Source organism: Podospora pseudopauciseta, chromosome 1 (assembly GCF_035222475.1).
Source record: "Podospora pseudopauciseta strain CBS 411.78 chromosome 1, whole genome shotgun sequence".
Lineage (NCBI taxonomy): Eukaryota > Fungi > Ascomycota > Sordariomycetes > Sordariales > Podosporaceae > Podospora > Podospora pseudopauciseta.
In genome coordinates this window covers 769246-794986 of record NC_085892.1, presented here as the reverse complement: position 1 = coordinate 794986, position 25741 = coordinate 769246, and the positions used below count along the sequence as shown (strand labels likewise).

At 52.9% G+C, this 25741-nt stretch overlaps 6 protein-coding genes across 6 annotated transcripts; 3 read left to right on the top strand and 3 right to left on the bottom strand.

Annotated features, from left to right (window-relative positions):
* The first annotated feature begins 874 nt into the window (after nt 1-874).
* On the top strand, nt 875-4777 carry QC763_102010 (uncharacterized protein). Its single transcript, XM_062906754.1, has 3 exons — nt 875-2291; nt 2358-2553; nt 2610-4777. Exons 1-3 carry the CDS (start codon nt 2020-2022, stop codon nt 3909-3911), a joined length of 1770 nt encoding a protein of 589 aa, XP_062769635.1. The 5' UTR covers nt 875-2019; the 3' UTR covers nt 3912-4777.
* Nucleotides 4778-5608: 831 nt separating this feature from the next.
* QC763_102000 (uncharacterized protein) lies at nt 5609-10272 on the bottom strand (the record flags this gene model as incomplete). Its single annotated transcript, XM_062906753.1, has 2 exons — nt 5609-5704; nt 5764-10272. The coding sequence occupies 2 exons, from the start codon at nt 10270-10272 to the stop codon at nt 5609-5611; spliced, it is 4605 nt and encodes a 1534-aa protein (XP_062769634.1).
* Nucleotides 10273-13395: 3123 nt separating this feature from the next.
* On the top strand, nt 13396-14835 carry QC763_0002570 (uncharacterized protein). Its single transcript, XM_062905065.1, has 3 exons — nt 13396-13738; nt 13798-14094; nt 14155-14835. Exons 1-3 carry the CDS (start codon nt 13494-13496, stop codon nt 14519-14521), a joined length of 909 nt encoding a protein of 302 aa, XP_062769632.1. The 5' UTR covers nt 13396-13493; the 3' UTR covers nt 14522-14835.
* QC763_0002580 (uncharacterized protein) lies at nt 13963-14476 on the bottom strand (the record flags this gene model as incomplete). Its single annotated transcript, XM_062905066.1, has 3 exons — nt 13963-14106; nt 14141-14253; nt 14434-14476. The coding sequence occupies 3 exons, from the start codon at nt 14474-14476 to the stop codon at nt 13963-13965; spliced, it is 300 nt and encodes a 99-aa protein (XP_062769633.1).
* Nucleotides 14836-14888: 53 nt separating the features above from the next.
* On the bottom strand, nt 14889-16890 carry UGA2 (succinate semialdehyde dehydrogenase NADP+ linked; the record flags this gene model as incomplete). Its single annotated transcript, XM_062906752.1, has 2 exons — nt 16414-16890; nt 14889-16364 (listed from the first exon to the last, which is right to left on the bottom strand). Exons 1-2 carry the CDS (start codon nt 16522-16524, stop codon nt 14889-14891), a joined length of 1587 nt encoding a protein of 528 aa, XP_062769631.1. The 5' UTR covers nt 16525-16890.
* Nucleotides 16773-19471, top strand: QC763_101970 (uncharacterized protein; the record flags this gene model as incomplete). The annotated part of the gene is made up of 3 exons (XM_062906751.1): nt 16773-18507; nt 18578-18866; nt 18917-19471. Exons 1-3 carry the CDS (start codon nt 17714-17716, stop codon nt 19469-19471), a joined length of 1638 nt encoding a protein of 545 aa, XP_062769630.1. The 5' UTR covers nt 16773-17713.
* Nucleotides 19472-25741: the final 6270 nt, after the last annotated feature.

Sequence of the window (25741 nt, the reverse complement as noted above, 5' to 3'; positions counted from 1 at the left end):
AAGTAAATATAAATTTCAGATTATTGTAAAACGGAACTTTGTAAATAAAACTAGCTCTAATAAATTACAAAAGTTTATAAATAAAAAATAATAACAATTATCCTTTTTTAAAGTTAAAGCAAAAATATCAAAAATATAAGTAATATAATTAATTAATAAAAAAGTTAACATGAATTGTAATAATATATTTATTATTATTATCGATATTATTAAACGTAAAAGCTAAGATTAACAAAAACTTCGATAAGTTATAAAAATATATACATTTTGACTTAAATACTAGTAAACTATTTTATTTAATTTAATATAAAAACTAAACATTTATAATATAAATCCGTAGTATTAATGGTCTTATATAGAAAATGTAGATCTTTCCAATGCGTGAATGCCTGGTGGCGCAATACCATCCACTTACTGTCGAGGTCAACGTCGAGATGTTTAAAGTGCCAGGTTCATCGATGCCGCGAATTTGAAACCAGTGTCCAGCCTTTCGGTCCCTGACCATGTGCGATGCGCGGCAGCAGTGGGGCCAAGGCTGTCAAGATGATCTGACGCTGGAGCATAAAAGTTTCTTTGCACCTCTCACATTCCAGAGCTGCTGCTTCACAACAATCAGCGGCTTCCGAGGTCATCACCAATAAGAGGCGCCAAGGCACTCCGACACCAGGAAGCTGCAGCGAGGGAGTGAGACCCCTTTTAAGGAGTCGCTGAAATGTTTCGTCGAGGTTGTGGTGTCGTCCGAACGGGCAGATGTCATGTGGAGCAGCGCGAACGCCATCTGGGGCGTGAGCATGGGCTAGTGAAAAGGTGAGTGGGAATGGGTGGGGCCATGGTTGATTACGTTCTCATAACGTCGGCACCAAATTTTACGGGAGTGGAGCTCTGGCAGACGGCAAGCGGTAAACGCCCCGCTTTGCAACGTGCGAACCCTTCTTTTGTGATGGTCAAATTACAGGACCGCTATCGTTGACTTTTGAAGTGAAAACGGAGGCAACTTGGCAGCTCTGACTGTTCTTGAGAGATACCCACCTACAGCGGAGGGACAAGAGGAAAATCTCTGTTTAGGCGGTGGGTGTTGACGTGGGAATAGGGGCTGGCTGACGAGGTGAGGTCGTGAATGGATGCCAGTGTCCAGACGCAAGGCCCTGATCGACAAGAACGGGATATGTTCAGGGAGGGATACCGCAACAGCAAGTCACCCCTTCAATGCACAGGAGACTCCCTCAGGCGGTTCGTGATGCAAATCAGGCGGGTTCGATGGTGTCCTGCAGCGGGCTCCCTGGCACAGAAACGACATGTCGGTACTTGTCGCCAAAGTACCTCCTGCATGCTGACCAGGACCCCAGAAGCGCACTGGCCAGTGAAGATGCAGCGAATGTGGACCATGGACCTTGAGAGCTCTTGGTGGCTGCAGTAGGCGCGTGTGCAAAGGGAAAAAAAGGGAAAACTGGATCCCTGTCTAATAACGGTTTGAAGCAATTTCGTGTCTCCCAGCAACTGAGCATCGTTTTGGATAAGACGGTGTGCCTTTCTTTGTCTGCCCAGCAGCTGGTCAGGGAGCGAGGGCAGCGAGAGGGCAAGGGTTGTCGCACAGTGTTGCTTCCGCTTTGGGTCTGGCCAGGGGAAACGGACCATTCACTGTGACTGGAGTCACTGGACCTGATGGGGGCGATTGGGGGGGGGGGACTGGGGGGTGAGAGAAGAGCGGACGGATCGCACAAGAGTCCTACCGTTTCCCTTCACAGAGCACGACCGACTGCCAGTTCCGAAATAAGTACCCCCAGGAACCATCACACAGCTCGCCTTTCCATTCTCCTCTCTCTCCTTCTCTCCTTCCACCCACCAGCCAACACCTCGACTCGACGAGTTTTTCTGCCTCGTCCAGACCAGTGCAGGCCACGCGTGCTTAATATTTCTTGCGAAGTCTTCTCTCTCAGTGATACCCGATACCCATTTTTTCTTTTTTCTTGAGATACCCAGATACCCTGCTTTTTGCAACCACCCATCACACAATCAAAAATGGCCGACACAACAAAGCCCGTTGAGGTCCCTGCGACCACCGCTCCTGTCGCCGAGCCCGTTGTCGAGACGAAGCCCGCTGAGGCCACCCCCGCCGTTGCTGAGGTTTCCGAGACTGCTCCTGCTGTCGAGGCTACCCCTGCCGCCGCCACCGAGACTGAGGTCGCCGCTGAGGCTCCCGCTGCCGAGGCCGAGGAGGCCAAGAAGGAGGAGGTCAAGCCTGTTGAGGAGGGCCACCTCGAGCACAAGGGCCAGGGCGCCAACTTCCCCAAGTACGTTTCAGCATCACGCCAGACTCGACAGTTCTCGAGTCATCAGTGACTAACATCCTCGATTAGGAACTTCCTCTACACCAAGACCCTGTTCTGGTTTGGCTCTGAGCCCGTCAATGTCAAGGAGATCGCCAGCTTCAAGGCCGAGAAGGCCACTGATGTCGCCCATCACGTTGCCTCGTGGGCTGCCGAGACCGGCAAGGGTCTCCTTTTCTACAGCGAGAAGGGTGACAAGGCTGCTCCCAACGGCGCTATCCAGCTTGTACGTTTGTTCAATATCCGATTCAAAATGTTTCAAATCCTAACAGAAAATTACAGGCTGAGGCTACTGAGCCCGTTGTCGATGGCACCAACAAGTTCCACTTCTCTTCCAAGGGCCACAAGCACACCTTCAAGGCCCCCACTGCCGCTGACCGTGACAACTGGGTTGCCCAGCTGAAGGCCAAGATTGCCGAGGCCAAGGAGCTTGCCGCCACTGTCACCGAATCTGAGACCTACAAGAAGACCCTTGAGAGCTTCAAGCCTGCCCCCGTCAAGAAGGAGGAAAAGGCTGCTGAGCCCGCCGCTGAGGTTGCCCCTGCTGCCACCACTGAGGAGGCCGCCGCCGCCGTTGCCGAGGCTCCTGTTGAGGCCGCTGCCGCCGAGACCCCCAAGGAGGAGGTCAAGGAGGAGGAGAAGAACGAGGAGGTCAAGAAGGAGGAGCCCAAGCGTCGCTCCGCCAGCCGTAAGCGCACTTCCATCTTCGGCAGCCTCCTCGGCAAGAAGGAGGAGAAGAAGGCCGCCGAGCCTACTGCTGAGACTCCCGCTGTCACTGCTGAGGAGCCTGCCGCTACCGAGGCCCCCGCTGCCACCGAGGCTCCTGCTGCTGAGGTTGCTCCCGCTGTCGAGGCTGCCCCCGTTGCTGAGACCACCACCGAGGCTGCCCCTGCCACCACCGAGGCTGCGGCCACTGAGGCCAAGCCCGAGGAGAAGGCTGAGGAGAAGAAGGAGGAGGTCACTGAGGCCCGCCCTGCTGTCCCTACCAAGCGCTCCAGCATCTTTGGTAGCCTCCCCTTCGGCAAGAAGAAGGCTGCTCCTGTTGCTGAGGCTCCCGTCAAGGAGACTCCTGCTGCCACCGAGGCCGTTGCCGAGACTGCCCCTGTGATCCCCGCCGTTGAGACCACTGAGCCCCTCTCTGCTGAGGTCTCTTCCCCTGCCAACGTTCCCACTGAGACCACTGAGGTTGCTGCTGCTCCTGCCGAGACCAACGGCGAAACCAGACCTGCCATTAAGAGCGACAAGCGCAAGAGCTCTCTCCCCTTCGGCCTCGGCAAGAAGAAGGAGTCTGCTTCCTCTGACGAGGAGGGCGAGAAGGTCAAGTCCCCTTCTGCCTTCTCCAAGTTCCGCGCCACCATCAAGGGCAAGGGCAAGGCCGACAAGGTCGAGGAGAAGAAGGAGGAGACCCCTGCCGCCACTGAGGCTGTCGCCGAGGAGAAGGCTGAGGACAAGGCCGAGGAGAAGAAGGAGGAGGAGGCTGTCAAGCCTGCCGAGACCGCTGAGGTTGCTGCCCCCGTTGTTGCTGCCGAGGAGGAGAAGCCCAAGCCCGCCGAGGCCACGCCTGTCGTCACCGCCACTGCTTAGAGAACGAGGCGTATTCCCCTCGAGCAATCGCAATGTCGGTGAAAGACGTATGGAAACGAAACCACGAAAACATAGAGCGAACATTCATGAATGACCACCGCATAATCATTCCATCACACGCAACCCCCCTCGCTGAGAGATATTTAATACACACAACACACCCCCTTATACCCTTGGGTTTTGTCGGAAACGGATCTGCATTTCAGAGTCAAGATACCCGTCAGGACTGAAACTCCATCTGGCTGTCAACAATCACTTGGTCCGTGGCACGCTTTCTTTGCTGTGGCCCTATTGCTCAGATAGGACTCGATCTTGATCACCTGTCTTTTTTTTTACTGCTTGCTTTGCTCGTTTTTGTTTTTGGCTTTGGTGTTTTCCCACTGGATGATGTTGCGCGCGCAGTCAGAGCTTTTCCTGTTATTTCTCTTTTTGATACCCAAAGTATACCCCCCCTTTCGGTCCGCATCAAGTCAGTCGTCTGTTTATTGGCTTTTTTGGGTCATGCAAGGGAAGGCAAAGGAGGTTTGTGGGAGGGATGATGAGGTGGGCTAAAAAGGGGAGAGTGTGCACACACTACGGTGTGGTGGATTGCGTGAGTGGATTTGGTCTTGGTGTGGTTGTTGGTTTCGTGTTTGTTGGTGTGTGTGTGATGATGGATGTACACGATGACGGATGAGCATGTGGTGTGATGGTGGTGGAGGAGCGGAGAATTTATTCTGTCTCTTGTTTCTGACTGCGCTTTTGTGTCTGGGCTGTCTTGAATAAGGGGCGGCTTTGCAGGGGAGAGTGCAGGATGGGAATGGGAGTTTAAGAGTATGGACACTTTTTTAATAGCTAATTAATATACCTCTCGCGTGCTGAGTTCGTCTCTATCTCTTGTTTCTTTGCTGCCTTGGTTCTTTGGGACATGTGCTTGTTTTGTGTATGGCACTTTCCATGTTTATCGCACAACACTCTTGTAGATACGTTACATGTCAATTCAAAGTTAGAAAATGTCTCTCTTCTATCTCATAGCCCAACTTCTCTGGGTATCTCATCACATGAAGTAAACAACACCAAAACACCCCATTACACTATTAATCCCTTTTCTTTCCCATTACTCTGCATATGATAAGTATCATAGGCATCCAAGAAGCCAGACCCTGCCCAGTTGTCTGTCCACACCCAACCAGATCCCATTGCATGCCTGCTGGTACTATCCAGAAAGCCAGGCCCAGTACGAAAGACCCAACCAACATTACCACTTGGCTTCCTCTCCGTTCATGGCATATGTGCAAAATCCGAGCACAACTATAATCCCTACCCTCCCCAGTTTAGTCTTTTCCCACCATCTTGCAAGAAACAAAAGCGCGACACATCATCATCCTCCAACCGTCTCTCTCCTCTCCTCCCCAGCATAAGACCCAACAAAACCTCAAAAAAAAAAAAAAAAAAAAAAAAAAAAAAAAAAACTTGTCTCCAAAATGGTAAAAAATAGAATTATGCCTCAAAAGAAAAGAAACGTTGTAAACCAAGTTCACCTTCCTCCCACTCCTTTCCTCCCATCCTTCCAAAAAAGAAAAAAAAACTTGAGCCGCAAAAAAAGGTAGGTATCATATATCATTTGCCCCTTTCCCGCCCCATCCCAATCACAAACGTAAAAACAATATCCCGGAATCATCCATCCGTCCCATTTTTTATATCATCATTAACAACAATTAAGCCTCACAAGACAAAGTCTTGTACTTTGCCACCAGCTCCTCGATCTTTGGCAGCAACTCTTGCAGGCGGAACGGCTTTGATATTACGTCGTCCTGTTGTTGTTTTCTTATCAGCATCAATACTCACAGAGAAAAAGAAAAAAAAAACTTACAACACCAGCGGCCTTTGCATTCTCAATCTGCTCCGGCCGCGCATAAGCCGTCACCGCAATAATCGGCACATGACCCGTCAGCACCCCCTTTCTCTCCAGCCGCCTAATCTCCCTCGTGCACGACATGCCGTCCATGACGGGCATTTCGAGGTCCATCAGAATGACCGAAATGTTGCGCTCGCCCTTGTCGTCGTCATTGTCCTCGTCCTCCTCGTCGGCCATTTTCACGTCTCCCATACCATCAGGAAGAATCTCAGAATCTTGTCTTTGCGGGGGAGGTGGGTGCTCGTTTTCTGCTGCGGCCGCTACCTTGTTCCAAAAACGGGATTTGCTGAGCTCAATGAGAGCTTCGCCGCCGTGGTTGGCGACGCGGGTGTTGTTTCCTGACCGCTGGAGCTGTCGTTGTAGGACCTTTTGGTTCACGAGGTTGTCCTCCACGATGAGGATGTCCATCGACGGCGAGTTGTTCTGGGGTTCTCGGACGGGTTTGGGCAATGCACCAGCCAAGGCTGGCCCATCAAGCACCATTGTAATTGGCTTTGGCTTCGGTTCTGGTTCTGGGGTCGATTGCCCTGGCTGTGGAGCCGGCTCATGAGAGTGGTGCATTTGTCGTGGCGGTGTCGGCCGGGGTGTCGGCGCGGCGGCTGAGAGGTTGACCTGGGGGTGATCGGATTTTCGGCTCTTGATGTAAAAGGCAAATGTGCTGCCCTCACCCTTTTCGGAAAAGACACCAATTTGCCCGCCTTGCAGCTCGGTCAGTATCCTGCAGATGAAGAGTCCAAGCCCAGAGCCGCCGTATTGAACGTGTGTTCTGGGGCTTGCCTGAGAGAAGCGCTGGAACAGAATCTTCTTTTCATCATCGTCCAGCCCTGGCCCGGTGTCCGTCACAGCAAGATGCAAGTGAATCTTCTCTCCATCAGCCCAATCAGGCTCATCAGTAAGATCTCTCTGATCAGGGTGCCTTGGTGGGATGTAGGAGAGCCCGCTTTCTCTCTCCGCCTCCCTTGATGCTCCAAGCTTGATCACGATCGAGCGAGTTGGTCGTCCTTGTGTGAATTTGATGGCATTCGTCATTAGATTAATAAGCACCTGGCGAAGGCGAGACGGGTCGAGCTTGACCCAGTCAACCTCCAGATCACGGTACGAATCCTCAATAATAAACTGCCCCGTGATGTCGTTGGACTGGAGCTCAGCCTCGAACATCCTGAGCACATTTTGCACCACCATGATAGGCTGTACATCGACAGGAGTAACCAACAGCAGATTGGAATCAAGTTTCGAAAGCGTCAAGATGTCGTCAACAATTCGTTTCTGGTGGCTGGCGCACAGCGAGATGGTGTTTGCTGCCTCGACACAACTTTCGACAAGCACTGTCAATTCGCCCAGAGTTTGTTCGACTGGACCATTTCCGTGCTTGAACTCGTTGAGACTTGACGATATTTCATCGGCGCATTGAAGGATGGCGCTCAGAGGATTCCGCATCTCATGACTTGTTATATCGATGAAATTTTCTTGCTGTCGCTTCAGTTCAACCGCCTCGTCTCGCCTCTGTTTCTGAAAGTCTTCGGCCCATTTTTGTTGTGAGATGTCCGTGATACAACCAAAAATGCTCTTGAGCTCGCCGTACTCGTCTTTTTCGGGGTAGGCGCTCATCAATGCCCAAATATCGACCGAGTGACCGTCAATCAGCCGCTTGGAACCCCGGAATCGGAACTCATGCGTCACAGCCACCTTTTCGTCCAAAAGTTTGTGCCAAACTTCCTCCACGCCCGGTCTATCCTCGTCTCGAATGCTGTGCATCCACGAATCTGGACCGCTCGTGGCCCGTTCGTTGCCTGAAATCCGGTATATCGATTCGTTTCCAAAGGTTATTTGGCCCTGACCATCGGCAATAAACAGACCGACTGGTCCAAACTCGGCCATCCTAGTGAAGCGATACTCGCTCTTGACGGCTTCCTGAGTACGGAGATGTAACTGCATCGAAAGTTCCTGGCGGTCCAGCGCAGCCAACCGGGCCGCTCTCTGTCCACGCTTGATCTCTTCCTCGAACAGGACTACAGACGCCATGGACGTTGCCAGTTGGCGTGAAAGCAAGTTGATAAAGAGTTTGTAGTTGTCGTCGTAGCGTCGTCGAGGGTTGATACCCAACACGATGAAGCCAACCACTGCATCCACCGACGTTGTTGGATGAACTGGAAAGATGACAATTGTGGTGCATGGGTCTCCAAAGCCCTGCCAGTCAAGCCCCTGGATGAGCTCAACAGGAAACGTGCCGTCTTCAAGACTGAGGATGACGGGCATGGCTAGATCGACCATCGACTCGCGCATGTAGTGGGCAAACCCTTCATCGCTTGACCGTAAGTTTATCGAGGGCACAGCGCAAGGGTGCCCTTCGGGAACGCCAATCGAGCCTTCCAGGTTGATTACTGGGGGGTGGCTGAGGTTGCCGGAAGCCATGGACCCAACCTCGCTCTCACTATCTTCACTGACCGAGTAGATGAGAGCAAAGGGGACATCATAGGGGTTGTATTCGAGACCCTTTTGAAGCTGTTTCCAGAATCCCTTCACATCCCTGGCCTGTGACGTCTTGACACCGACCTCGCGCAGCGTCAACATTCTGCGCTCGCTGACTTTGCGCCGCGTGTTTTCAAAGGCAGGATTGTATAGTGCCACCACGGTGCCGTCGCTACCAACCAACGGAATGATGGCCCAGTTGAAGAAGGTCTCCTCGAGGAAACCGTGGCGAGAGATGAAAAGACCATCGTCGTGCTTCATGGTTGCCCGCCCGTCATTCCAGGCAGCGTCGAAAACCGGCGCTATGCTGTCCCATATCTCCGACCAAGCGTCTTTATACCGGCTTCCCATGAGCTGAGGGTGCTTTTGACCCGCGAGCGCAATGTATGCTTCGTTGTAGATGGCAACAAAGTCTGGGCCCCAATACAGCGCCGCAGGGTGAGGACTCCCCATGATCATGTTGGACATGATGCGCAGGTCATTAGGCCACGTTTCCACGGGTCCCAAAGAGGTTGACCCCCAATCGACCGATCGAGCAAAATGATGATGAGGCCCAAGATTTGGGTCGTCTAGCGGTATTCGAGTCCAGTCAAAGATGGTTTGCAGCTGAGGCAGGGGCGCAGACATGAGCGGGGGCGGCGTCACGAGCGCCATGTCGTCGACAGACTGAACCACCGTGTCGGCAATCGAACCAGCTCTGCTCCGAGGCTCCGAGTAAGAACGAAATTGGGACTCGGCACCGGGTCCAAAGTAATCACCCCGTTCTCTCGGTGCGAAAACATCACGGCCAGTCCAAGGACCGCTTTGAGCCCATGGATGCTGTTGATTCGTGGAGCTGGGTGGCGTGGGCGTCTTGGACTCCAAAGGATGGGCGTTTCCACGGACCACACGAAATCGACGTCGGAGGGTGGAAGCTGACCAGTTCATCCCCGCCCATGATGGAGGAGAAACCGTGCTTCCATCGAGCGAAAGCCGGTCCGGCACAAGAGTTAGAGCCCAGGATTTGAAGTGTGAAAACTCAGTAGTATGCCCCCCGACAGACGTCTCGTTCTGCAAACGCTCCAGCAGCTCAGTAGACGCCTTGAGCGCCGCATTGACATATATTATACGCAGTTGTCCAGGGCCGAAATTTGCTGGTTCATTGAGGTCGATCATAAACGTCGGCCGTTCGTCTTGTTCCAGCAACTCGACAACCCCTATGCCTTGGAGTAATCTGGCAATATTAGATGGCGGCCAGCCATCAGGGCTCCGTGACGGGTTCGATTGCTCCGCAGACGACCAACTCCCAGGGGTGCCCGACGATCTCGAAGGACTGGCGGTAGTAACTGACTTGGGAAGACGCAAAGTAGTGAAGCCCTCCTGACCCTCTTGAGTTCCCATCATCGACGCCGCTGCCTCGGGATCTGCAAATCCGGGTGGATGGTTCATTCTCGTCCCCCTCGCCGAGTTTGAGAAAAAGAGGGGAGATAAAAGGTTGGGATTCGCAATGGGCGGCTTCCCGGTCAGGTTGGGCGGGAGCGATGTGAGGCGCGGCTTCTTCAGAGGAGATCCTAAAGGTTGGGTTGGGCGATATTCCGCGCCAGATAGCCTCTTTCCCAGGGCGCCTGGCGGTGCCCTGGAGGGTGGCTCGGACGACGCTGCCGACGAGGGAGACCAGAATCCAAAATCGGCTGAAACTTGCGGACCTAAACCCAACAATGATCGGGTCAAGGAGAATGGCGTTGATACGTCGGAATCATGCCGGCTGCTAATCGAGGATGCCGTCCACTCACTCACAACCTCGTCGATGGTCGCCCCGGTCTCGTCAAACTGCTCGCTGCTGTCGTCCTGGCAAGAGAAATAGTCGACCGGTCCGGGATTGTCTCGACGGGACGAGGTCGCGGCTGGGGGAATCTGCGCTGGCGGGAGAGCAGATACAGGAGGAGACTGCTGTGAATCCAAAACAATTGTGGTGGGGAGAAGAGGAAAACACTGCTCGGTCCTATTCTCCGTCATGCCCAAGTGAGCGACAGGTCTATATCAGAAGTCCCCCAGTAGCCCAAAGGGGCGATTTCCTCGAGCAAGCTCGCACGCAGCACCAACCTCAATCTACGAGCGAGAGAGCGGCGGGAAAGTCTATCAATGTTCCGCCACCTACAACCGCGACCGACAGAAGCCGTAGACGGACAACCAAACAGGGGTTGATCCTTTTAGATACCAGACGCTCCCGAGCAGCTGGCCATTGACTGCTTGTTCCAAAGACGGGATGAACCTTCCCTGCTGTTCTTTTTGACGCTCTGGACCGTTTTATTGGGATGAAAGACTCGTTCGAACGCTCGTGTTCCTAGCAATGAGTGGAGAAGTGAGTTGATATGTGCTGTCGCATGCGGTAGCTTGGCCCTGGATACTTTGTTGATTCGTGTTTTCTTGTTGCCGTTGGCGAGTTTTCTTCGCTCAGCAATGCCTCGAATCAAGCAGCGATCTCGCGGTGGTGAGCAACCTAGAACCTAGACAAACTAAGAATTTCGACGAGAGGGCACAGGATAGGATAGGGTTTGCACTTTGGAAAGTCTCGGGCGGGCAGGTGGTCATGCAAATCGAAAATCGAAATCGAAATCGAAATCGAAATCGAAATCGAAATCGAAAATCGAAACTGGTAGACTGACTAAGAAAAGTAACTTTTTGGGGAGTGGGAAGCACGGCGAGCGGTGGACTTTGGGTGTCGCGGGGGAAAGCGACGTTGGAGAATAACAGACAGAGCCCAACCGTGCCTGGACTCTCTCTATGGATACGCTTGATGAGAGACAGACAGCCCGACAGGCTGAGAAGGCCTGCTTGAACCAATGAGTAGCGCGGGGATTCAGCGTTTTCAGCAGACTTGTTGGTGAGGAAGCTGGTCCTTTGTTCACTCCTGCTGTTGCAGTTGCTGTCGCTGTTGCTGTACCCGTACGGATCCGTAAAACGGTGCGTCAAAAGTGGACTGATGAGGTTTCGAGAGCTTCCCCAGCAAAGCATGATCGAAGGAGCAGGGGTAGAAAGGCCCATCGAGGTCTAGCCCCGGGTTGGTGCTACAACAATACCACGGGCCCCTGCAATTTACGCCGTATTTCACGTCGCCCAGCCAGCCGATACGCTGATACCTACTCCGTGCGCTGGCCGTTCCTGCCGAACACATGGAGTGCAATCGGGATCTCTGCCTGCCATCGCAACCCTCATCCTTCTGCCGAGATTCCATTACCATCCATTGGCAGCCGGCATCGTGAGCTGAGCCCTCTACAACGGGTATGTTGTGTGCGCTCCTCAACCCAATACTCAAACGACAGCCCGCCCCCCCGTTTATGTAACGCCGTACGGGCTCCAGTGAGCGACGGTGCCGATCTCATGTTCCAGAAGGGCCTATTCCCGCCCTTCCGCTTGGCTCCCTCTGAGATCACGAGTCAACCCAATCACAAGCCAAGCAGCATGTCTTCCGTGTGAGGAAATGGCCTGATGCTGCTGGCAGGAGGAGGAGCCAGCCAAATTCCCATGAAGGGTGAGAGCGGCATTTTAAAATCCCATCTCCTCGATCCCTCACAGTCGCCCAGATTCTCTTGTTTTCGTCGTGTCGTGGCATTTGACAGTTTTTGCAATGTCTGCCACTCGCTTGTATAACTGATTTCTTTAGTGGGGGGCGTGAGGTTTTTCCAATGTAATGCTACCCCTCCAGACCGCCCGCCCGTGGCATTCGTCCAAGACGTGGCCGTAATCGCAAACTAACCCGATGTTGTGCATTATCTCGATCTGAGCAACAAAAAAGGCTGGTCTGAAAACAAACGGTGCAGACCTCCGTTTCTGCCGAGGCCAGCCCCGGCCTTTCGGAATCTCGATCGGAGTTTGGTATCCGTAATACGTAACGGTGCCTCACAGCAGCGCGGAGGTTTCGCATTCGCGCTACGGAGCTAATTCCGAGCTGAAGCTGAAAATCCATATTGCAGCTTTTCCGGCCATCCACAAATCGTTGACCTACAGCATTGAAGAGTTTACATGGATTTCTTCCTCAGGGTTCCAAATGTACCTTGGAATATGGAGACATATTTGGAAAACACTCACGACAGGAGCACACTGTCAACAGATTGAGTGCAGCACAGTTCACGATGCCGACCAATCTGGAAGCCAGGACGGGTGCCCGAACGCACGGACGCTGAGACCGCACCGGCACCCACTGGCAAGTTCCGTCGGCGCCGCCTCCCGTCCGCTCAGCCGCTCAACGGCAGCACGGCAGCACGGCAGCACGGCAGCAACGGCGGCCGACATGCCGCGGAGGGCAGGCTTTCGGGTGACGGGTGATGGTGATGATGGGTGATGAGAACTTGGATGCGACAATGCCCGGCGCGCGCCTGTGGTGGGCACACAAATGAACACACCACGAGGAAGAACTGTTTCGATGTTCTGGCCAACCAGAACTGGGCACGCCATGCGCCCGCCAAAAATGACACGGCACATCCACAAACTCGGGAGGGCTTCGCACTCTTATCACTCACTGACAATCTCACTCACCTGTTCAACCATGAGGTGAGTCTCTCTGGCGAAGCAGACATCAAGCTATTCTCCCAGCTGCCGAACAATGTTCACGTCACCCCTCGCAGCCCGGCAGCAGCCGTCAGCCCCCTGCTGTTCACCGCGAGACGCCGCTGTGATTGGGCGAGGGGTCCGACAACTGGGCGCTTACAGCAACGCCGCAGCGACGCTTGCTCGGGTCTCTCATTGGATCGTCAAGCTGTGATTGACCGACCAGCTGCATCTTTTCAGGCTATCGCCTCTGGTCTGGGCGGCAGCACAGCACGGCATGGACACACAAGAGAGGGGGATGGACGGCTGGTTGGTTGCTTCCAGAGACCCCGAAAATGCGATGGGAATTGCAGCTTTTAATATAGAATCACGGTTCGCCTGTATCTTTTCCCCGCCTCTTATTTCTGCTCCCCCCGTGATGTGCGATTTGTGAACCCCAAGGCGACCTTTGCGACACTCTTTGCGATCGCCAATTGAAGACGTGGGTTTTGGCGGGCAGTGTGTGTGTCTCACCGGGGGACCGACTGCGATTGCAACGGGAGATCGATGTGAGATAGCCTCACGAGCCGGCGATTTTGCTGGGTTTTTTGTTTGGAAGTGGGACGACATCGATATATATATATTCAAGTCGACGGCGCCGAGCCTCGATATCACCGGGTTAAAAAGTCTCAACACCAAGACGATTCACAATGGGCTACCGAATTCTCCACCGCCCATGGCGAGCAAAGCGGCCTCTGTATTGGGGCATGGTTCCCGAGCTCGCCGGCATCATTCCTCTTCTTGTTTTGTTTGGTGTTCAGCAACCGGATGCCTGGAGGACGCTCTTCTGGCGCATCGGCTCCGACTACAAGCTCAATTCGAGCCCGACGATGATTCTGTATGCCTATGCCAACCATAGACCGCTCCCGACCATTCCGTTTGTCTGGTCGCAAACGTATGCCTTTCTTTCATCCGCCCCAGGATCATACTTTCACATGCTAACCTCTATGCCAGACTAACAACCTTCAACGTGGCCATCACCATCGTCTCCCTCTTCATCCTCCTCGCCAAGATGATCGCCACCATCATGAAGATTTTCTACCCCATCATCGGCACCGCAGTCGGCGTCTCCCTCACAGCGCTCTACGCCGTCAGCGTGTACGGACAAGCCGGACCAGACTACGCCGACCCGAGATACCCGAGCTGGACACCGTGGTACATCCGCAAATCGTGCGACCTCGCCATCCCGTACAATGCCGTCAAGAGCTGCCAAATGTCCAAGGGGGCGTTTGCCGTGACGGTGTACATGCTGTTTGTCTCCCCCTATCTTTCCCCCCATCACAATCACAAAACTAACAGCGATATATATAGCGCGGTATACGTCATCCAGACTAGCTTCGCCATCTGGGCCATGTGGCCCAACAAAATGCTCGACATGATGGACGACAGCGACGACGAGGAGGAATACGGCTATAACTCGGCGCAAAAGGACAAGGGGGTCAGCGTGGAGATGACCACGCCGGTTAGTCCTGAGGAGTGGGGGAGTGGGGGTGGGGGGTATTATGGGCATTATCAACAACAGTTGCAACAACAACAACAACAACAAATGAGTGGTGCTGCGGGGGGGAGTAGCAGTGGTGGTGGGTTCACGCATAACCCCGCGCCTTTTACGCCGAGGACGCAGGCTTTCCATACCCTGGATCGGAAGTTGCCTTTGAGGGTTGATACGTATCGGTGAGGGGACGGAAAAGGGGGAAGTGTATGATATTTTTATGTGAGGAAAGGAGGAGAATACCCCTGCGAGAAAAAGCAGTCCTCTCTTTTTTTTTATTTTTATGTCGTCGACACAGTGTTTTTATCACATTTCTAATTCTTTCTTGTCTCTGATTGGGGTGGAAGAGAGACACTGGGCAGGGTCCGTTCGTTTCTTTCTTGATCTTGAGGGACAGAGAACTAGGTCAGGGTATGAGTGATAGTGCTCAAAATACAAAAAGGCCATGAACAATCAATCATGACATTGGAAGTAAACATGACAACATTCTCATTTTGCTCCCGCCGGCTAAGCTCAAAACTTTTCACATCTCATAATCCGCCCCCCCCCCCTCTCACGACTGCAACTTCTTCCCCATCCCCCCATATGTCACCATCTTCGTGACTTGATACTCCCCAATTCCATACAAACTCCCCTCCCTCCCAAACCCGCTCTCTTTCACTCCTCCAAACGGGCTCGCCGGATCAGAAATCAACCCCGTGTTCACCCCCACCATCCCAACCTCCAAATGCTCCGCCACCCGGTGAACCCTCTCCAGATCCCTCGAGAAGAAATACCCCGCCAACCCAACAGTGGTGTTGTTTGCAATCCTGACCACCTCCTCCTCGGTGTCAAACGGGAACAGCCCCGCCACCGGCCCAAACGTTTCCTCCGATGCCATGGCCATATCAACCTTCATCCCCGAAATCACCGTCGGCTCATAAAAGTTAGGTCCCAAATCCGGGAGTTTGTTTCCTCCAAGCAAAACCTTGGCGCCCTTCTTCTCCGCGTCCCGGACGTGTTCCTCCACCTTGGAGATGGCCTTGTGGTGGATCAGGGGGCCATGCGTAGTGCCATTTTCGAACCCGTTACCAACCTTGAACTCCTTAACCTTGGCGGCGAATTTCGAGGCAAACTCGTCATACACACCCCTCTGAACAAAGATCCGGTTGGCGCAGACACACGTCTGTCCTGAAGAGCGGAATTTAGAGGCAATCGCCCCCGCAACCGCAAGGTCAACATCAGCGTCGTCAAAGACGATAAAGGGGGCGTTACCCCCTAGTTCGAGGGAGAGTTTTTTGAGAGTAGTCGAACACTGCTTCATGAGCAGCTTGCCCACCGGGGTCGAGCCGGTGAAGGAGATTTTGCGGACGGTAGGGTTGGTGGTGAGTTCCTTGCCGACTTCGGGGGTGTTTTCGCTCGCCGTGACGACGTTTACCACTCCTGGGGGCACACCGGCGCGGTGGGCGAGCTCGGCGAGGGCCAGTGGGGTGAAGGGGGTCTCACCGGGGGCTTTCACCACCACTGAACAACCCACTGCCAGAGCAGGGCCGATTTTACGGGTGATCATAGCCGCGGGGAAGTTCCATGGTGTTATCAGCCCGCAGACGCCAACCGGTTCTTTGATGGTGATGACGCGGTTTCCTGGGATGGAGGAAGGGATGGTATCCCCGTAAATACGGGGGGCCTCCTCACTGAACCATTCAAAGAAATTGGCCGCGTAGGTTACTTCGCCTTTGGCATCGGCCGTAGGCTTGCCGTTCTCCCAGGTGATGAGGGTGGCGAGGTCGTCGGCGTTTTCGACGACGAGGTCGTACCACTTGCGGAGGAGCTTGGAGCGCTCACGGCCGGTCTTGTGCCGGAAGGACTCGAACGCGGTTTCGGCGTGGGAGATGGCGAGGCGGGTGTCCTCTGCGGTGAATTCGGGGCAGGTGCCGATTAGTTGCTCTGTGGCTGGGTCGTGGACTTCAAAGGTTTTGCCGGATTTGGCGGGGATCCATTCCCCGTTGACATAGCAGACGTTTTGTTTGAAGAGGGAGGGGTCTCGAAGCTGGGATGTGTCAGAGGGTGAAGTGATATGCGAGCCGAGGTATACTCACCTTAGGAGCCATTGTGGATGAGAGACGTGAGAAGGAGGTGAGAGGTGACCGGAACTGATGAGAGCGGGTTGCGATGCGGGCTGTGGAAGTAAGAGCTTTTTGAAAGAGCATTTTGAGATGATGGTGTGTGTCGTGCAGAGGAGAACGCACAAGAATGAAAAAGAGGACCTAAAGGGTCGGCCCCGGAAATGCAGAAGCGATAGGGATGGATGACGCTTGAGTGGATGGAGACTTGGTTGCGAGTGCGGATGCGCCTCGGGACAAGCTGGCTATCTACGGCTCCGCTATGGGTTGAAACTTACCTTAGTTTCTACATACAGTCACTAAGAAGTGGTGAGGCTGTCTCTTTTGGGCATTCTAGATTCCCCATTGATCAATGACGTCGAGAGCGTTGCATGACAATCAGACGACCTCCGCATGCCCCGGATGCAGTGGAGAATGCCTCGGCGCCTAACATCGGCCCTGAGCTTGTCTTGACTTCAAACAACCCCAAAGAGGAAGTCGTGAGTTTCTTGAGGGGCTTTGACTATGATCACCAGCTAGGAAAAAACCCCAACAGCAATATCTCGTCGTCTTGAGGTTTCTTGTCTACAATGGCAGAAGGACAGCTACCCCACACTTGACGACATCAAACACCCCGCCGCCAAGACTACACAGAAACACCATGTCCCGAACATACCGACGGTATACCTCAAGCAGAGAGCTGCCGAGGTTGTTTCTCCCAGGGCAAGGATACTCTAGTGCCAAGTATCTCAAGTCAACCCTCATCGTGTTTGATCCTAGACTGCACCTGCCTCTCACAGAGACGCTCATCAATGTTTCTGTTCCCCAACTCCTCCCATGCTGCCCCGCACTGCCCGCGCTGAGTGCTGCAATTGACCACTTACAAGCATTGCCTTCCTTAACCAGCAAAATATCTATTTTCCCAGAACAATCCCCGTTCGTCTCACGGTACCGACACATTCCAAGTGGAACATCTCCAGAATCCCGGATCCCTCCCCCAGAAGCACGAGCCAGATGTTCATTCCACGCTGAGATTCTTGTGGAACCTGGTGATCACTCCTGTCTGGCCTCATTTTCCGGGGCCTATGCCGTACTCACCTTCCATGTCGATCACTCAAGCCGAATTGGTTTTGATTCATTCAGGGTGCAGAGTGGTGATCAAGTGAACCATTTAGCCTGACACACGACATTAGTGGACTCGTGTGGTGTTGGGTGTTTTCATGTATTTTTGCTGCTGCTGTCCGCTTCAAGATGAGGGGAATTGCCCGCGATGTCTGGGAGATGCTGTTTTTGAATTATGCGGTTTTCCAACATGAAGCAGGCCGTCTTCTTTTCTCTTTTGACAGGTTCACTTGTCCAAGGTCAATTCCCAGTCGCTACGTCCATCACGTCTGCCAATGAGATCCTCAACGGCTTTGTGAGCTTCAGCATCGAGTTCTCTAGCTTTCCTGACTTTGCAGGAAACAACTCACATCCGAACACCTTTTCGGACAACCTCTTGGAAAACATTAGACACCTGACCGGTACGAAACCGTACATCCGAGTAGGAGGCAACACTCAGGATTATGCTCTCTACAACGCCTCTTTGCCATATGCCTTGAATGGCACTTTCAATCCCAAGCGGTCTCTCGATTATCCGACCACCATCTACATTGGTCCCTCCTACTTTGAGTCCTACAGCACCTGGAAGGATGTCAAGTTCTCTCATGGCTTCAACCTCGGCCTTGGTGCCAATACTTCAGAGGGGTGGCAAACACTCCTCGACACAGTCCCTCTCGCTTGCAAAGCACTGAGTGACGGGAAACTCTATCTATGGGGTTATGGCAACGAACCGGATTTGTTTTCAACCGCTGCCCAAGGCCCAATTCGACCTCCGAGTTGGAACGAAAGCGCCTATGTGTGGCAGTGGCAGAACGGAACGAGGACGATACATGCTCTGGTAAGGCAACACTGCCCTGACCTTGCTCGTGAGAGTGAGTATGGATATATGGCACCTTCTCATGGAGGCGTTGGTAACAGGCTAAAGGCGCATGTGAGCTGGGCAGCTGGTTTGAATAGTGGCAGGAATGTCAGGTTGTATTCGACGCACAAGTATGTTTCTGGTCCAGCTACCTTTTTTTCTTTCCATATCAACTCACTACTCCCCACTGACACCTCCCAGCTACATCTCGGGCGCCACAACCCCAGGCGTAACCCTCCAATCCACACTCCTAAACCACACCGTCACCGCCCGGTCAGTGAACGCCCAAGCAGCCGAATACTACCGGATCGTCTCCCTCGATCCGGGCGCTCCACCGCCCATATTCGGGGAGACAAACTCGCTCTACAACCAAGGCCGCCCAGGGCTATCCAACACTTTTGGCGCGGCGCTCTGGGTGGTAGACTTTAACCTCTATGCCGCGAGCAAAGGATTCAAAAGGGTGCATATGCACCAGGGGACTAACTACCGGGTTTGTCTCTCTCAAATAACTTGCGGCAAATAGTGTGTTGACGGGGTTAGTATGCATCCTGGCAACCAATAGAGACGAACGTTACGAGCATAGGGACAAAACCCCCTTACTACGGCAATATCGCCACAGCTGCCGCCCTGGGGAGACATGAGAAGGTGGAGGTGGTGAGCATTCCGTTGACTTGGCACCGCGAGGCGGCATATGCGATTTACCATGGTGGAATTTTGTCGAGAGTTGTGGTGGTTAATATGAGGGGTTATAACACCACGGTTGACGGGGAGGGACTAGTTCCACTTCCCAATCCGCCGAAGAGAGGGAGCGTGGAGTATTCTTTTCAACTGGGGGGTTTGGGGAAGAGGGCGGGGGTTGATGTTGGGGTGACGGTTGGGTACAGGCAAAAGGTCAAAGTGCAGAGGTTGAGGGCTAACGGGAGTGATGCCGTTACGGGGATTAGTTGGGATGGGTGGAGTTACAACTATGAGCTTGATCAGGGGAGGCCGGCGAGGATGGGGAATGTTACTACGGGGGAGGAGGTGGAGGTTGATGGGATGGGGAGGGTGAAGGTTGGGGTTGAGGATTCGAGCGCGGCTTTGTTGGTGTTTTGAGGGGGTTTTTCGATGATGGCTAGATTGATGCTAATGACGGTCCTGAATTGATGTTTGCCATTTCAAATTCTAGTTACGTATACTTCTATCCTGGGACTATATTACCTTGTATAATACTAGTTGCAGACTACACGGGGTATAAGATTTCAAAGCAACCCCGGTTTTCTTTAATTTGAAAGATGATCCCCGATCGAGTCTTGAAAGCCACGAGGCTGTCAAGAGCATGGGGCAGTGCCAACCTCGACTTATGAACCGGGGCTAGACTGGCGATGTTGACAACCGAGGGTTACCTTAAAGAATAAGCGAACGGTTTGAACGGGCGCTTAAACCTCTTCAATAAAATGGTTGTTGTAGTTGTTGTTGGTGCATTTCACATAACCAACATTGACGCACAAAGCATTACAGGGTTTATCTCACACGCATGAGCGTCGTCAGTGGGATACCTACCGGAACCGAGCAACAGTCGGAATGAATTTTATGGTAGCTACCATTCGGAACATATCCTGCCATTTGGTTTAACATGACCGTGACCTTGTGTGGTGAACCAGGTTAGGTAGGAATTTGGTTTTGGGGCTCTGTGGTTTGAGCCAACGTCCCAACAGGCCGGGAAGGATAGCATTGTCCAACGAAATAGGACGGGGAGCGAAAAGTTTATCTTGCAGTTGCGTGTTAAATTCTGGCCGGATGGGACACGGATAAATCTCCCAAATTTGTTGAAATTATTCCTGAATTTTGACCGATCACTGAACAACGCCATATGATTCTCAACAAACCCTTAGTTTCACAGTCCAAGCCGCACAACAAAAAAGAAAGTTACCTTGACTCCGGGGCAACAGTGCTTAGCAGAGTAGTTTTTTTTCATGGTCTGCAGACACAGGTCCCCTTTCGAGCACTTTTGTTTGAGATCTGGTTCCTGCAAGATAGATATGTGCAACAAGAACAACAGCAATCAGTGTTGAAGGCGGCTCAGCAAAATGTTTCAAATCTCTCTTTTTCACCCACAACTTCCAAATCGCCAAGTAACACAACAAAGAGCCACCACGATCATTCTGTGTTATGCATCCCCCCTTTTTGATGTGTGCTTAACCCCGGCATGCCCTGCTCGGGTGATGGAACAGGCACCACCCAACTGATATCGGATTCCCAGTTCATCTCGGCATAGAGGCATTCATCAGATCGCTTTCTGGAAATGGCAACCGGTGATATGAACAAGAAAGAGTAGTTTTTCGGGCTGAAGATATTATCCATCCGATATTCCTCGCAAATTCGGAGATGAAACTGAACCCAGGCATCAAATACCATCCCCGATCACTGCGGCACGTGGGGGTGGGTGAACAAAGTGGCTACCAGTGTGATCTGAGTTCCGACCTTATCACTGCAGTAGGCAAGTCTCAACTGGAATGAATGGTATTTCGCATCGGTAGCTCGGTAGGTCCGGTATCTCGGTCGGTATTGGTGGGGAGGTAAGGGAAGGTGTAAGCCTCGCAGGTCCGGCAGCCGAACTGTCGGTGTCGTCGGGTAAGGTAGGTGGTCTACATGCAGCAGAGAAGACCCCAAAATATGTGGCGGCCCAAAATCTATACCACTCGCCCATCATCTCGTGACGAACTTGCATATATGCTAGCTTTTGAGCCTTCAGCTTCCTAACCCGTCTGGCCGACTTTCACAAAGCAGTGAGTTGGGTAACATGTCCTAGTTCTTAGTGAGAATTGATCCCGAATCCTCACCAATCCTCTCCCTTTGGCCAAGCAAAGTGGGCTCAGAGCGAGGTAAATGCCAAGCTCTGACAAACCATCGTCAGGCTCAGAAAACAAATGCCGCTCAGCTGGGGGAACATGCCCAGTGTGCATAGTCCAAAGCTATGCTGACTACCCCCCAATCGACCCAAGCATCACGGATGACCCAACCAGACGGGCCCGATCATGGCCGAGCTTCAACCTCTGGCCCTTCTCAAAAAGGAAATGCGGCTTACAATATCTTTTGAAGCCGACTTTTTGAAGGTTCTAGTCCGGCATCGACTGGGCTGAGATTCCCCAAAATCGAAGAACTTCCAAAAGGGCGCCACAAGACGCTAGATGGGTGTCTGACTGACGAATTATGTTGGAGAGTAGCACACCACCTTTGGACAATCATTTGTCTCACTTGGTTGCCTCGAACCCGTTTTGCTTGCCCACCTTCTTATTCTTCTATCGTGTTACGGCAGTTAGTTTTGTGCAGGTGGTGTTACCGACAGTGTGGGTTGTGGTTTTCTGGAGATGTGTTTTGTAGTATCAAAACTCAGGCACCAGAAGTAAAAGCTTTGGATATGGGCTTCGGAATGACACTGTCCCAGCGGCATGCGGAATCAATGAATTGCGATAGTCATCCATGCCGGTGACCCGTGCGTGGCCTCCCACTGCAAGACAACGCACGCCAGCTCACAGACCGCGCCTGGGCATTGAAAGTCTCGGAAGCTGACGATCTTGACCACTCGTGGGCCGTTCCTCGGGAGGTCGGACGAGGCTTTGGGATGCCGCACACACCAACGAACAAAGTCCCGCTTTCCCGGCCCGCTCTCTCGGTGACGGACTCCCCGCGCAGCTTGCCAATGGTGTGCTTTTGCGTGTGGGAGTGTGGTGGTGGTGGGAAGTCTTTGCGGTGCTGAGAGGTCGGTAGACGCTTGCCCCGCGGGCTTGTTGAGGTGTGAGGAAAGAGCCTCCCTTGAGATATATAGGTGACAGGCAGCGGCCCTTCTCTGGCCACGGGATGTTTCCTTTTCCTACTTGGATCGACAGGAATGACCATCTTGTCTCTGATAGACCTCATACGAAAACAAGTTTTGTTGATCTGAGCAGAACGCTCGGCTGAATCATCACTTATAAACCAAGCCCGTCGTCGTTCAGTTTCACTGTCTTCCACATTCCCCAAGGCCGTCCTCGATATCGTGTACCACCCAAAATGACTCGCGAGAATTACCACGTTATCCCCCTCGACAACGAGGAAAGAGTGTCGAGGAGATCAAGCTGCTCACCACTTGGCTTCATCAAGTCTGTTGGTCGGTGGTGGTCGCATGACAGCAAGAAAGCGACCCCCAAACCATCCCCTGAGAAGAAATACGCCCACATCCCGACGCATGCGGCTTCTTCTTTCCTCAAGACAACCACAACAAGAGACATCCAGAGAGCAAATGAGATTTTGTGATGACACTCGTCATCTCTCGTTCAACAACAACAACAACAACAACAACAACAACAACAACCATAACAACAACAAAAAACAATCCGACACCACCCCCATCAGGAAAGACAAGTGCGGCTCAACTCGGGAGAATAGAGAACGACAAAGAAGGGAGGATGAAACTTTTCCTGGCTTGGACCTCACCGCCAGAATGTTTCGAACGTGACACGGGCCACGACAACTTTCAGAAAAGGAGGCCATCATCGGCGGCCGTTGCAGCAACTATAACGGGCAGTCGGGAACGGCACAGCACTGTTGAATCGTGGGTCGGGTTGTGGAGTACGCAGCTGGTCAAAGAGCTGACGAGTTCGGGGTGGGAGTGAGAAAGAAAGCGGGGCGGGATGTTGGTTTCACGGTTGGGTAGTTTGAAGGCGGCGTATCCGGGGGATTGGGACCGAGGCGCGACTTCGAGGTCGAGATGCGGGTTCCGGCCCCTGCGAGAGACCCTCGACGCCGTTTATTCAATCCTCTCCCCTCATCGTCTATACTTAGAGCCATCTCGGGCGTGGCTGCGGGTATCGACGATGGTATTCCGCCGAATGTGACTTGCTGTTCGCATGTAAATGCCGGAGACTGGCTGGCCATCTGAGGCTCTGGACAACCTATGGTGGAGCTTCATGGGCCGCAGGAGGTTGAGCATGCCCCTGGAAGGAACATCTCCCGGGCCATGCATCTTGGCCCTGATCTATGGTTTGGAACATAGTTGCATGTGAAGACCAATAATGGTCTTGGGTTGTTCCCAGAGTGATGGAACGATTTTTGATAGGAAGCCGTGGAGTGAGGAACCATACACCGTGGACGGGTAGATTCAGCTCGGTCAATAAACAACCAAACTTTTACGCACTGCTCATGCCTATGCCAATGTGGACTGGTCCAGACAAAATAAGGGTTTTGAGTAATCCGTGGCGAAGTTTCCCGATACTTTTGCTGAAACAGCATCGCCCGTGGTGCGCCGTGGAGAGGATCTCGTCAGAACTTAAGGCCAGAGATGGTTCCTGCTGCAAGAGCCTCAGTCCGAGCTCTCTTTTGATCCTCATTGACGGAGACTTGCTCCTTTATTGAAGTCTCAGATCCTGATCAACTGCCACTACCCCGGACATATCGGGGGCTTTGTTCAATCACTGCCATGAAGCCGTGAGACTTGATTCCCAGATGGCCAAGTGACACGAGAGAACCAATATTGACACAGCTCACGAAAAGCGGTGCCGACGCTGTGATAGTCTAGAGAGGTGTTCTGCCAGTGTAGCAGACAGTGATTTCTCCTCTCTTCTGAGCTCGAGTAAGAGTTGAGCGCGGGATGGATTTGCACAGGTAGGGCAAAGAGGAGAGGCGACCTCTTTATGCCGCTCCACACTCAGCTAGACTCGGGCCGTTAAGACTTTTTGCGATCCTGCCACGAGAACAAGCTTGAACTTGTGCATTGTTGACAGGCAGGACCTGCGCAAGTGTCGGGCTTCTTTGGGTAGGCCAGGCGGGGCACTCTGAGTAAACTGGTGACAGGTTACTGTACCTGATCGGGAGCAGTGGGTGGATCAGACGGGTGTTGGAGCGTGGCTCAGCCATCCGGAGAGTCCCTCGAAAATAGACACTCTGGTTGGCCCGCCGCGGCTGTATATCATGCACCTTTGCGGCAGTTGCATCGACGGTGGTGTGCAGGCTATCCAATCCTGGCGACGAACTGCGATCAGCAGGCGATGCGGGAGGGTTCTGTCCTGCGAAGACGGGTTCTTTTACTCGTTGCCTGGAGGAGTAGAGGGACTCCGAGATACAGAGAGAAAGCCATTCCCGTTTCAATGCCGTGCTTTTGGCGGTGACCTTTAGTCTGATGTTGATGCATCAGATTTAGCTATGTGGTGTTCGTCCGTGGAGGAGGAATATTGGAACCTCGCAGATGAACGGGTCAGCCTCGGTCGGGTCATCCTCGACAGAAGGATCTCAACGTAAAGATATCGGCAAAATGATCAGTGTGCGCTCTGGAGATAATCGCCATGGGGGCTGCTTCTGGCGATGCTCGGAGATGATGTTGGACTTGTCACTGTCGATTGCATGTGAGCACTAACACTTTTGTACGAGGGCGCTAAATTGGTGGCCTGAGGAATTGTGCCGCCTTGGCAGGGCACCTCACCACGTGAAGGTCATGGTTGGCTTCAGGTTCTGCTTTTTGAAAAAATGTTGCCTCGCCGTTCGCAGACATTGTCACTGCGGCGGAGAAGACATGAAATCCTTCGCCCGGTAGAGTTTGCAGCGGCTCTCGCGAGACCAGGGCTCGCAGTGCTCTCCCCAGGCCTTGCCTGAGTACCCAGACTGTAGTGCGCGGGGGCGGGGGAGGGGGAGGGTTCGCTGTGATATTTGCTTTCCCTTTTGGAATGTTTGTCACCACCAAGCATCAATATTCAATTTCTACACTAAATGGAGTTTGCAGTGATATAATGCAGTTTGCTCTCACACAATCAAATGGAAATTTCATTCTTCTTCTTCTTCTCAGGAGGTTATCAGCGTCTCACTCAGCAACATCATCTTCAGCTCCTCCCACCTCATCCACCTGCTCTGTCTGTCGAAAGTGGGGTGAGCACAGTGCGGAAATAGGGAGGCTGGTCGAGGCTCAGTTGCTGAAGTTCGGTGTTACCACGGCAATTTGGACCGAGGTGATGGTGGAGGATTCACCCATTGAGGTCACAGTGCGCGCCTGCCCTGTTATCAGATCTCACACTGCCTCGACCACGCAGGGTTTGGATTGCGTGCAGCTCACAACAGCTTTCCCGCCGGCCATCGAGGGACCAGCGAGATTCCTTCAACTTCATCCATGATGAAGACGGGGCAGCTTCCACAGTTGTCACAATCCTCTCCATTGACAAACAGCAACTGACTTTCATTTGATAGGACGTTTAAACAAGTTATCTTACCGTTGGTGCCTCGAGCTGGGCGATAATACACAGAGAAGCGGAATTCCAATTGCAGTTTCTATCTTGCTGCGCCCTTTCTCCGCTTACACATGCAATCGAGCTCACTTTAGGCGCCCCCAATTACTTCTCCTCTCTCTGTTGTTGAGGAGGC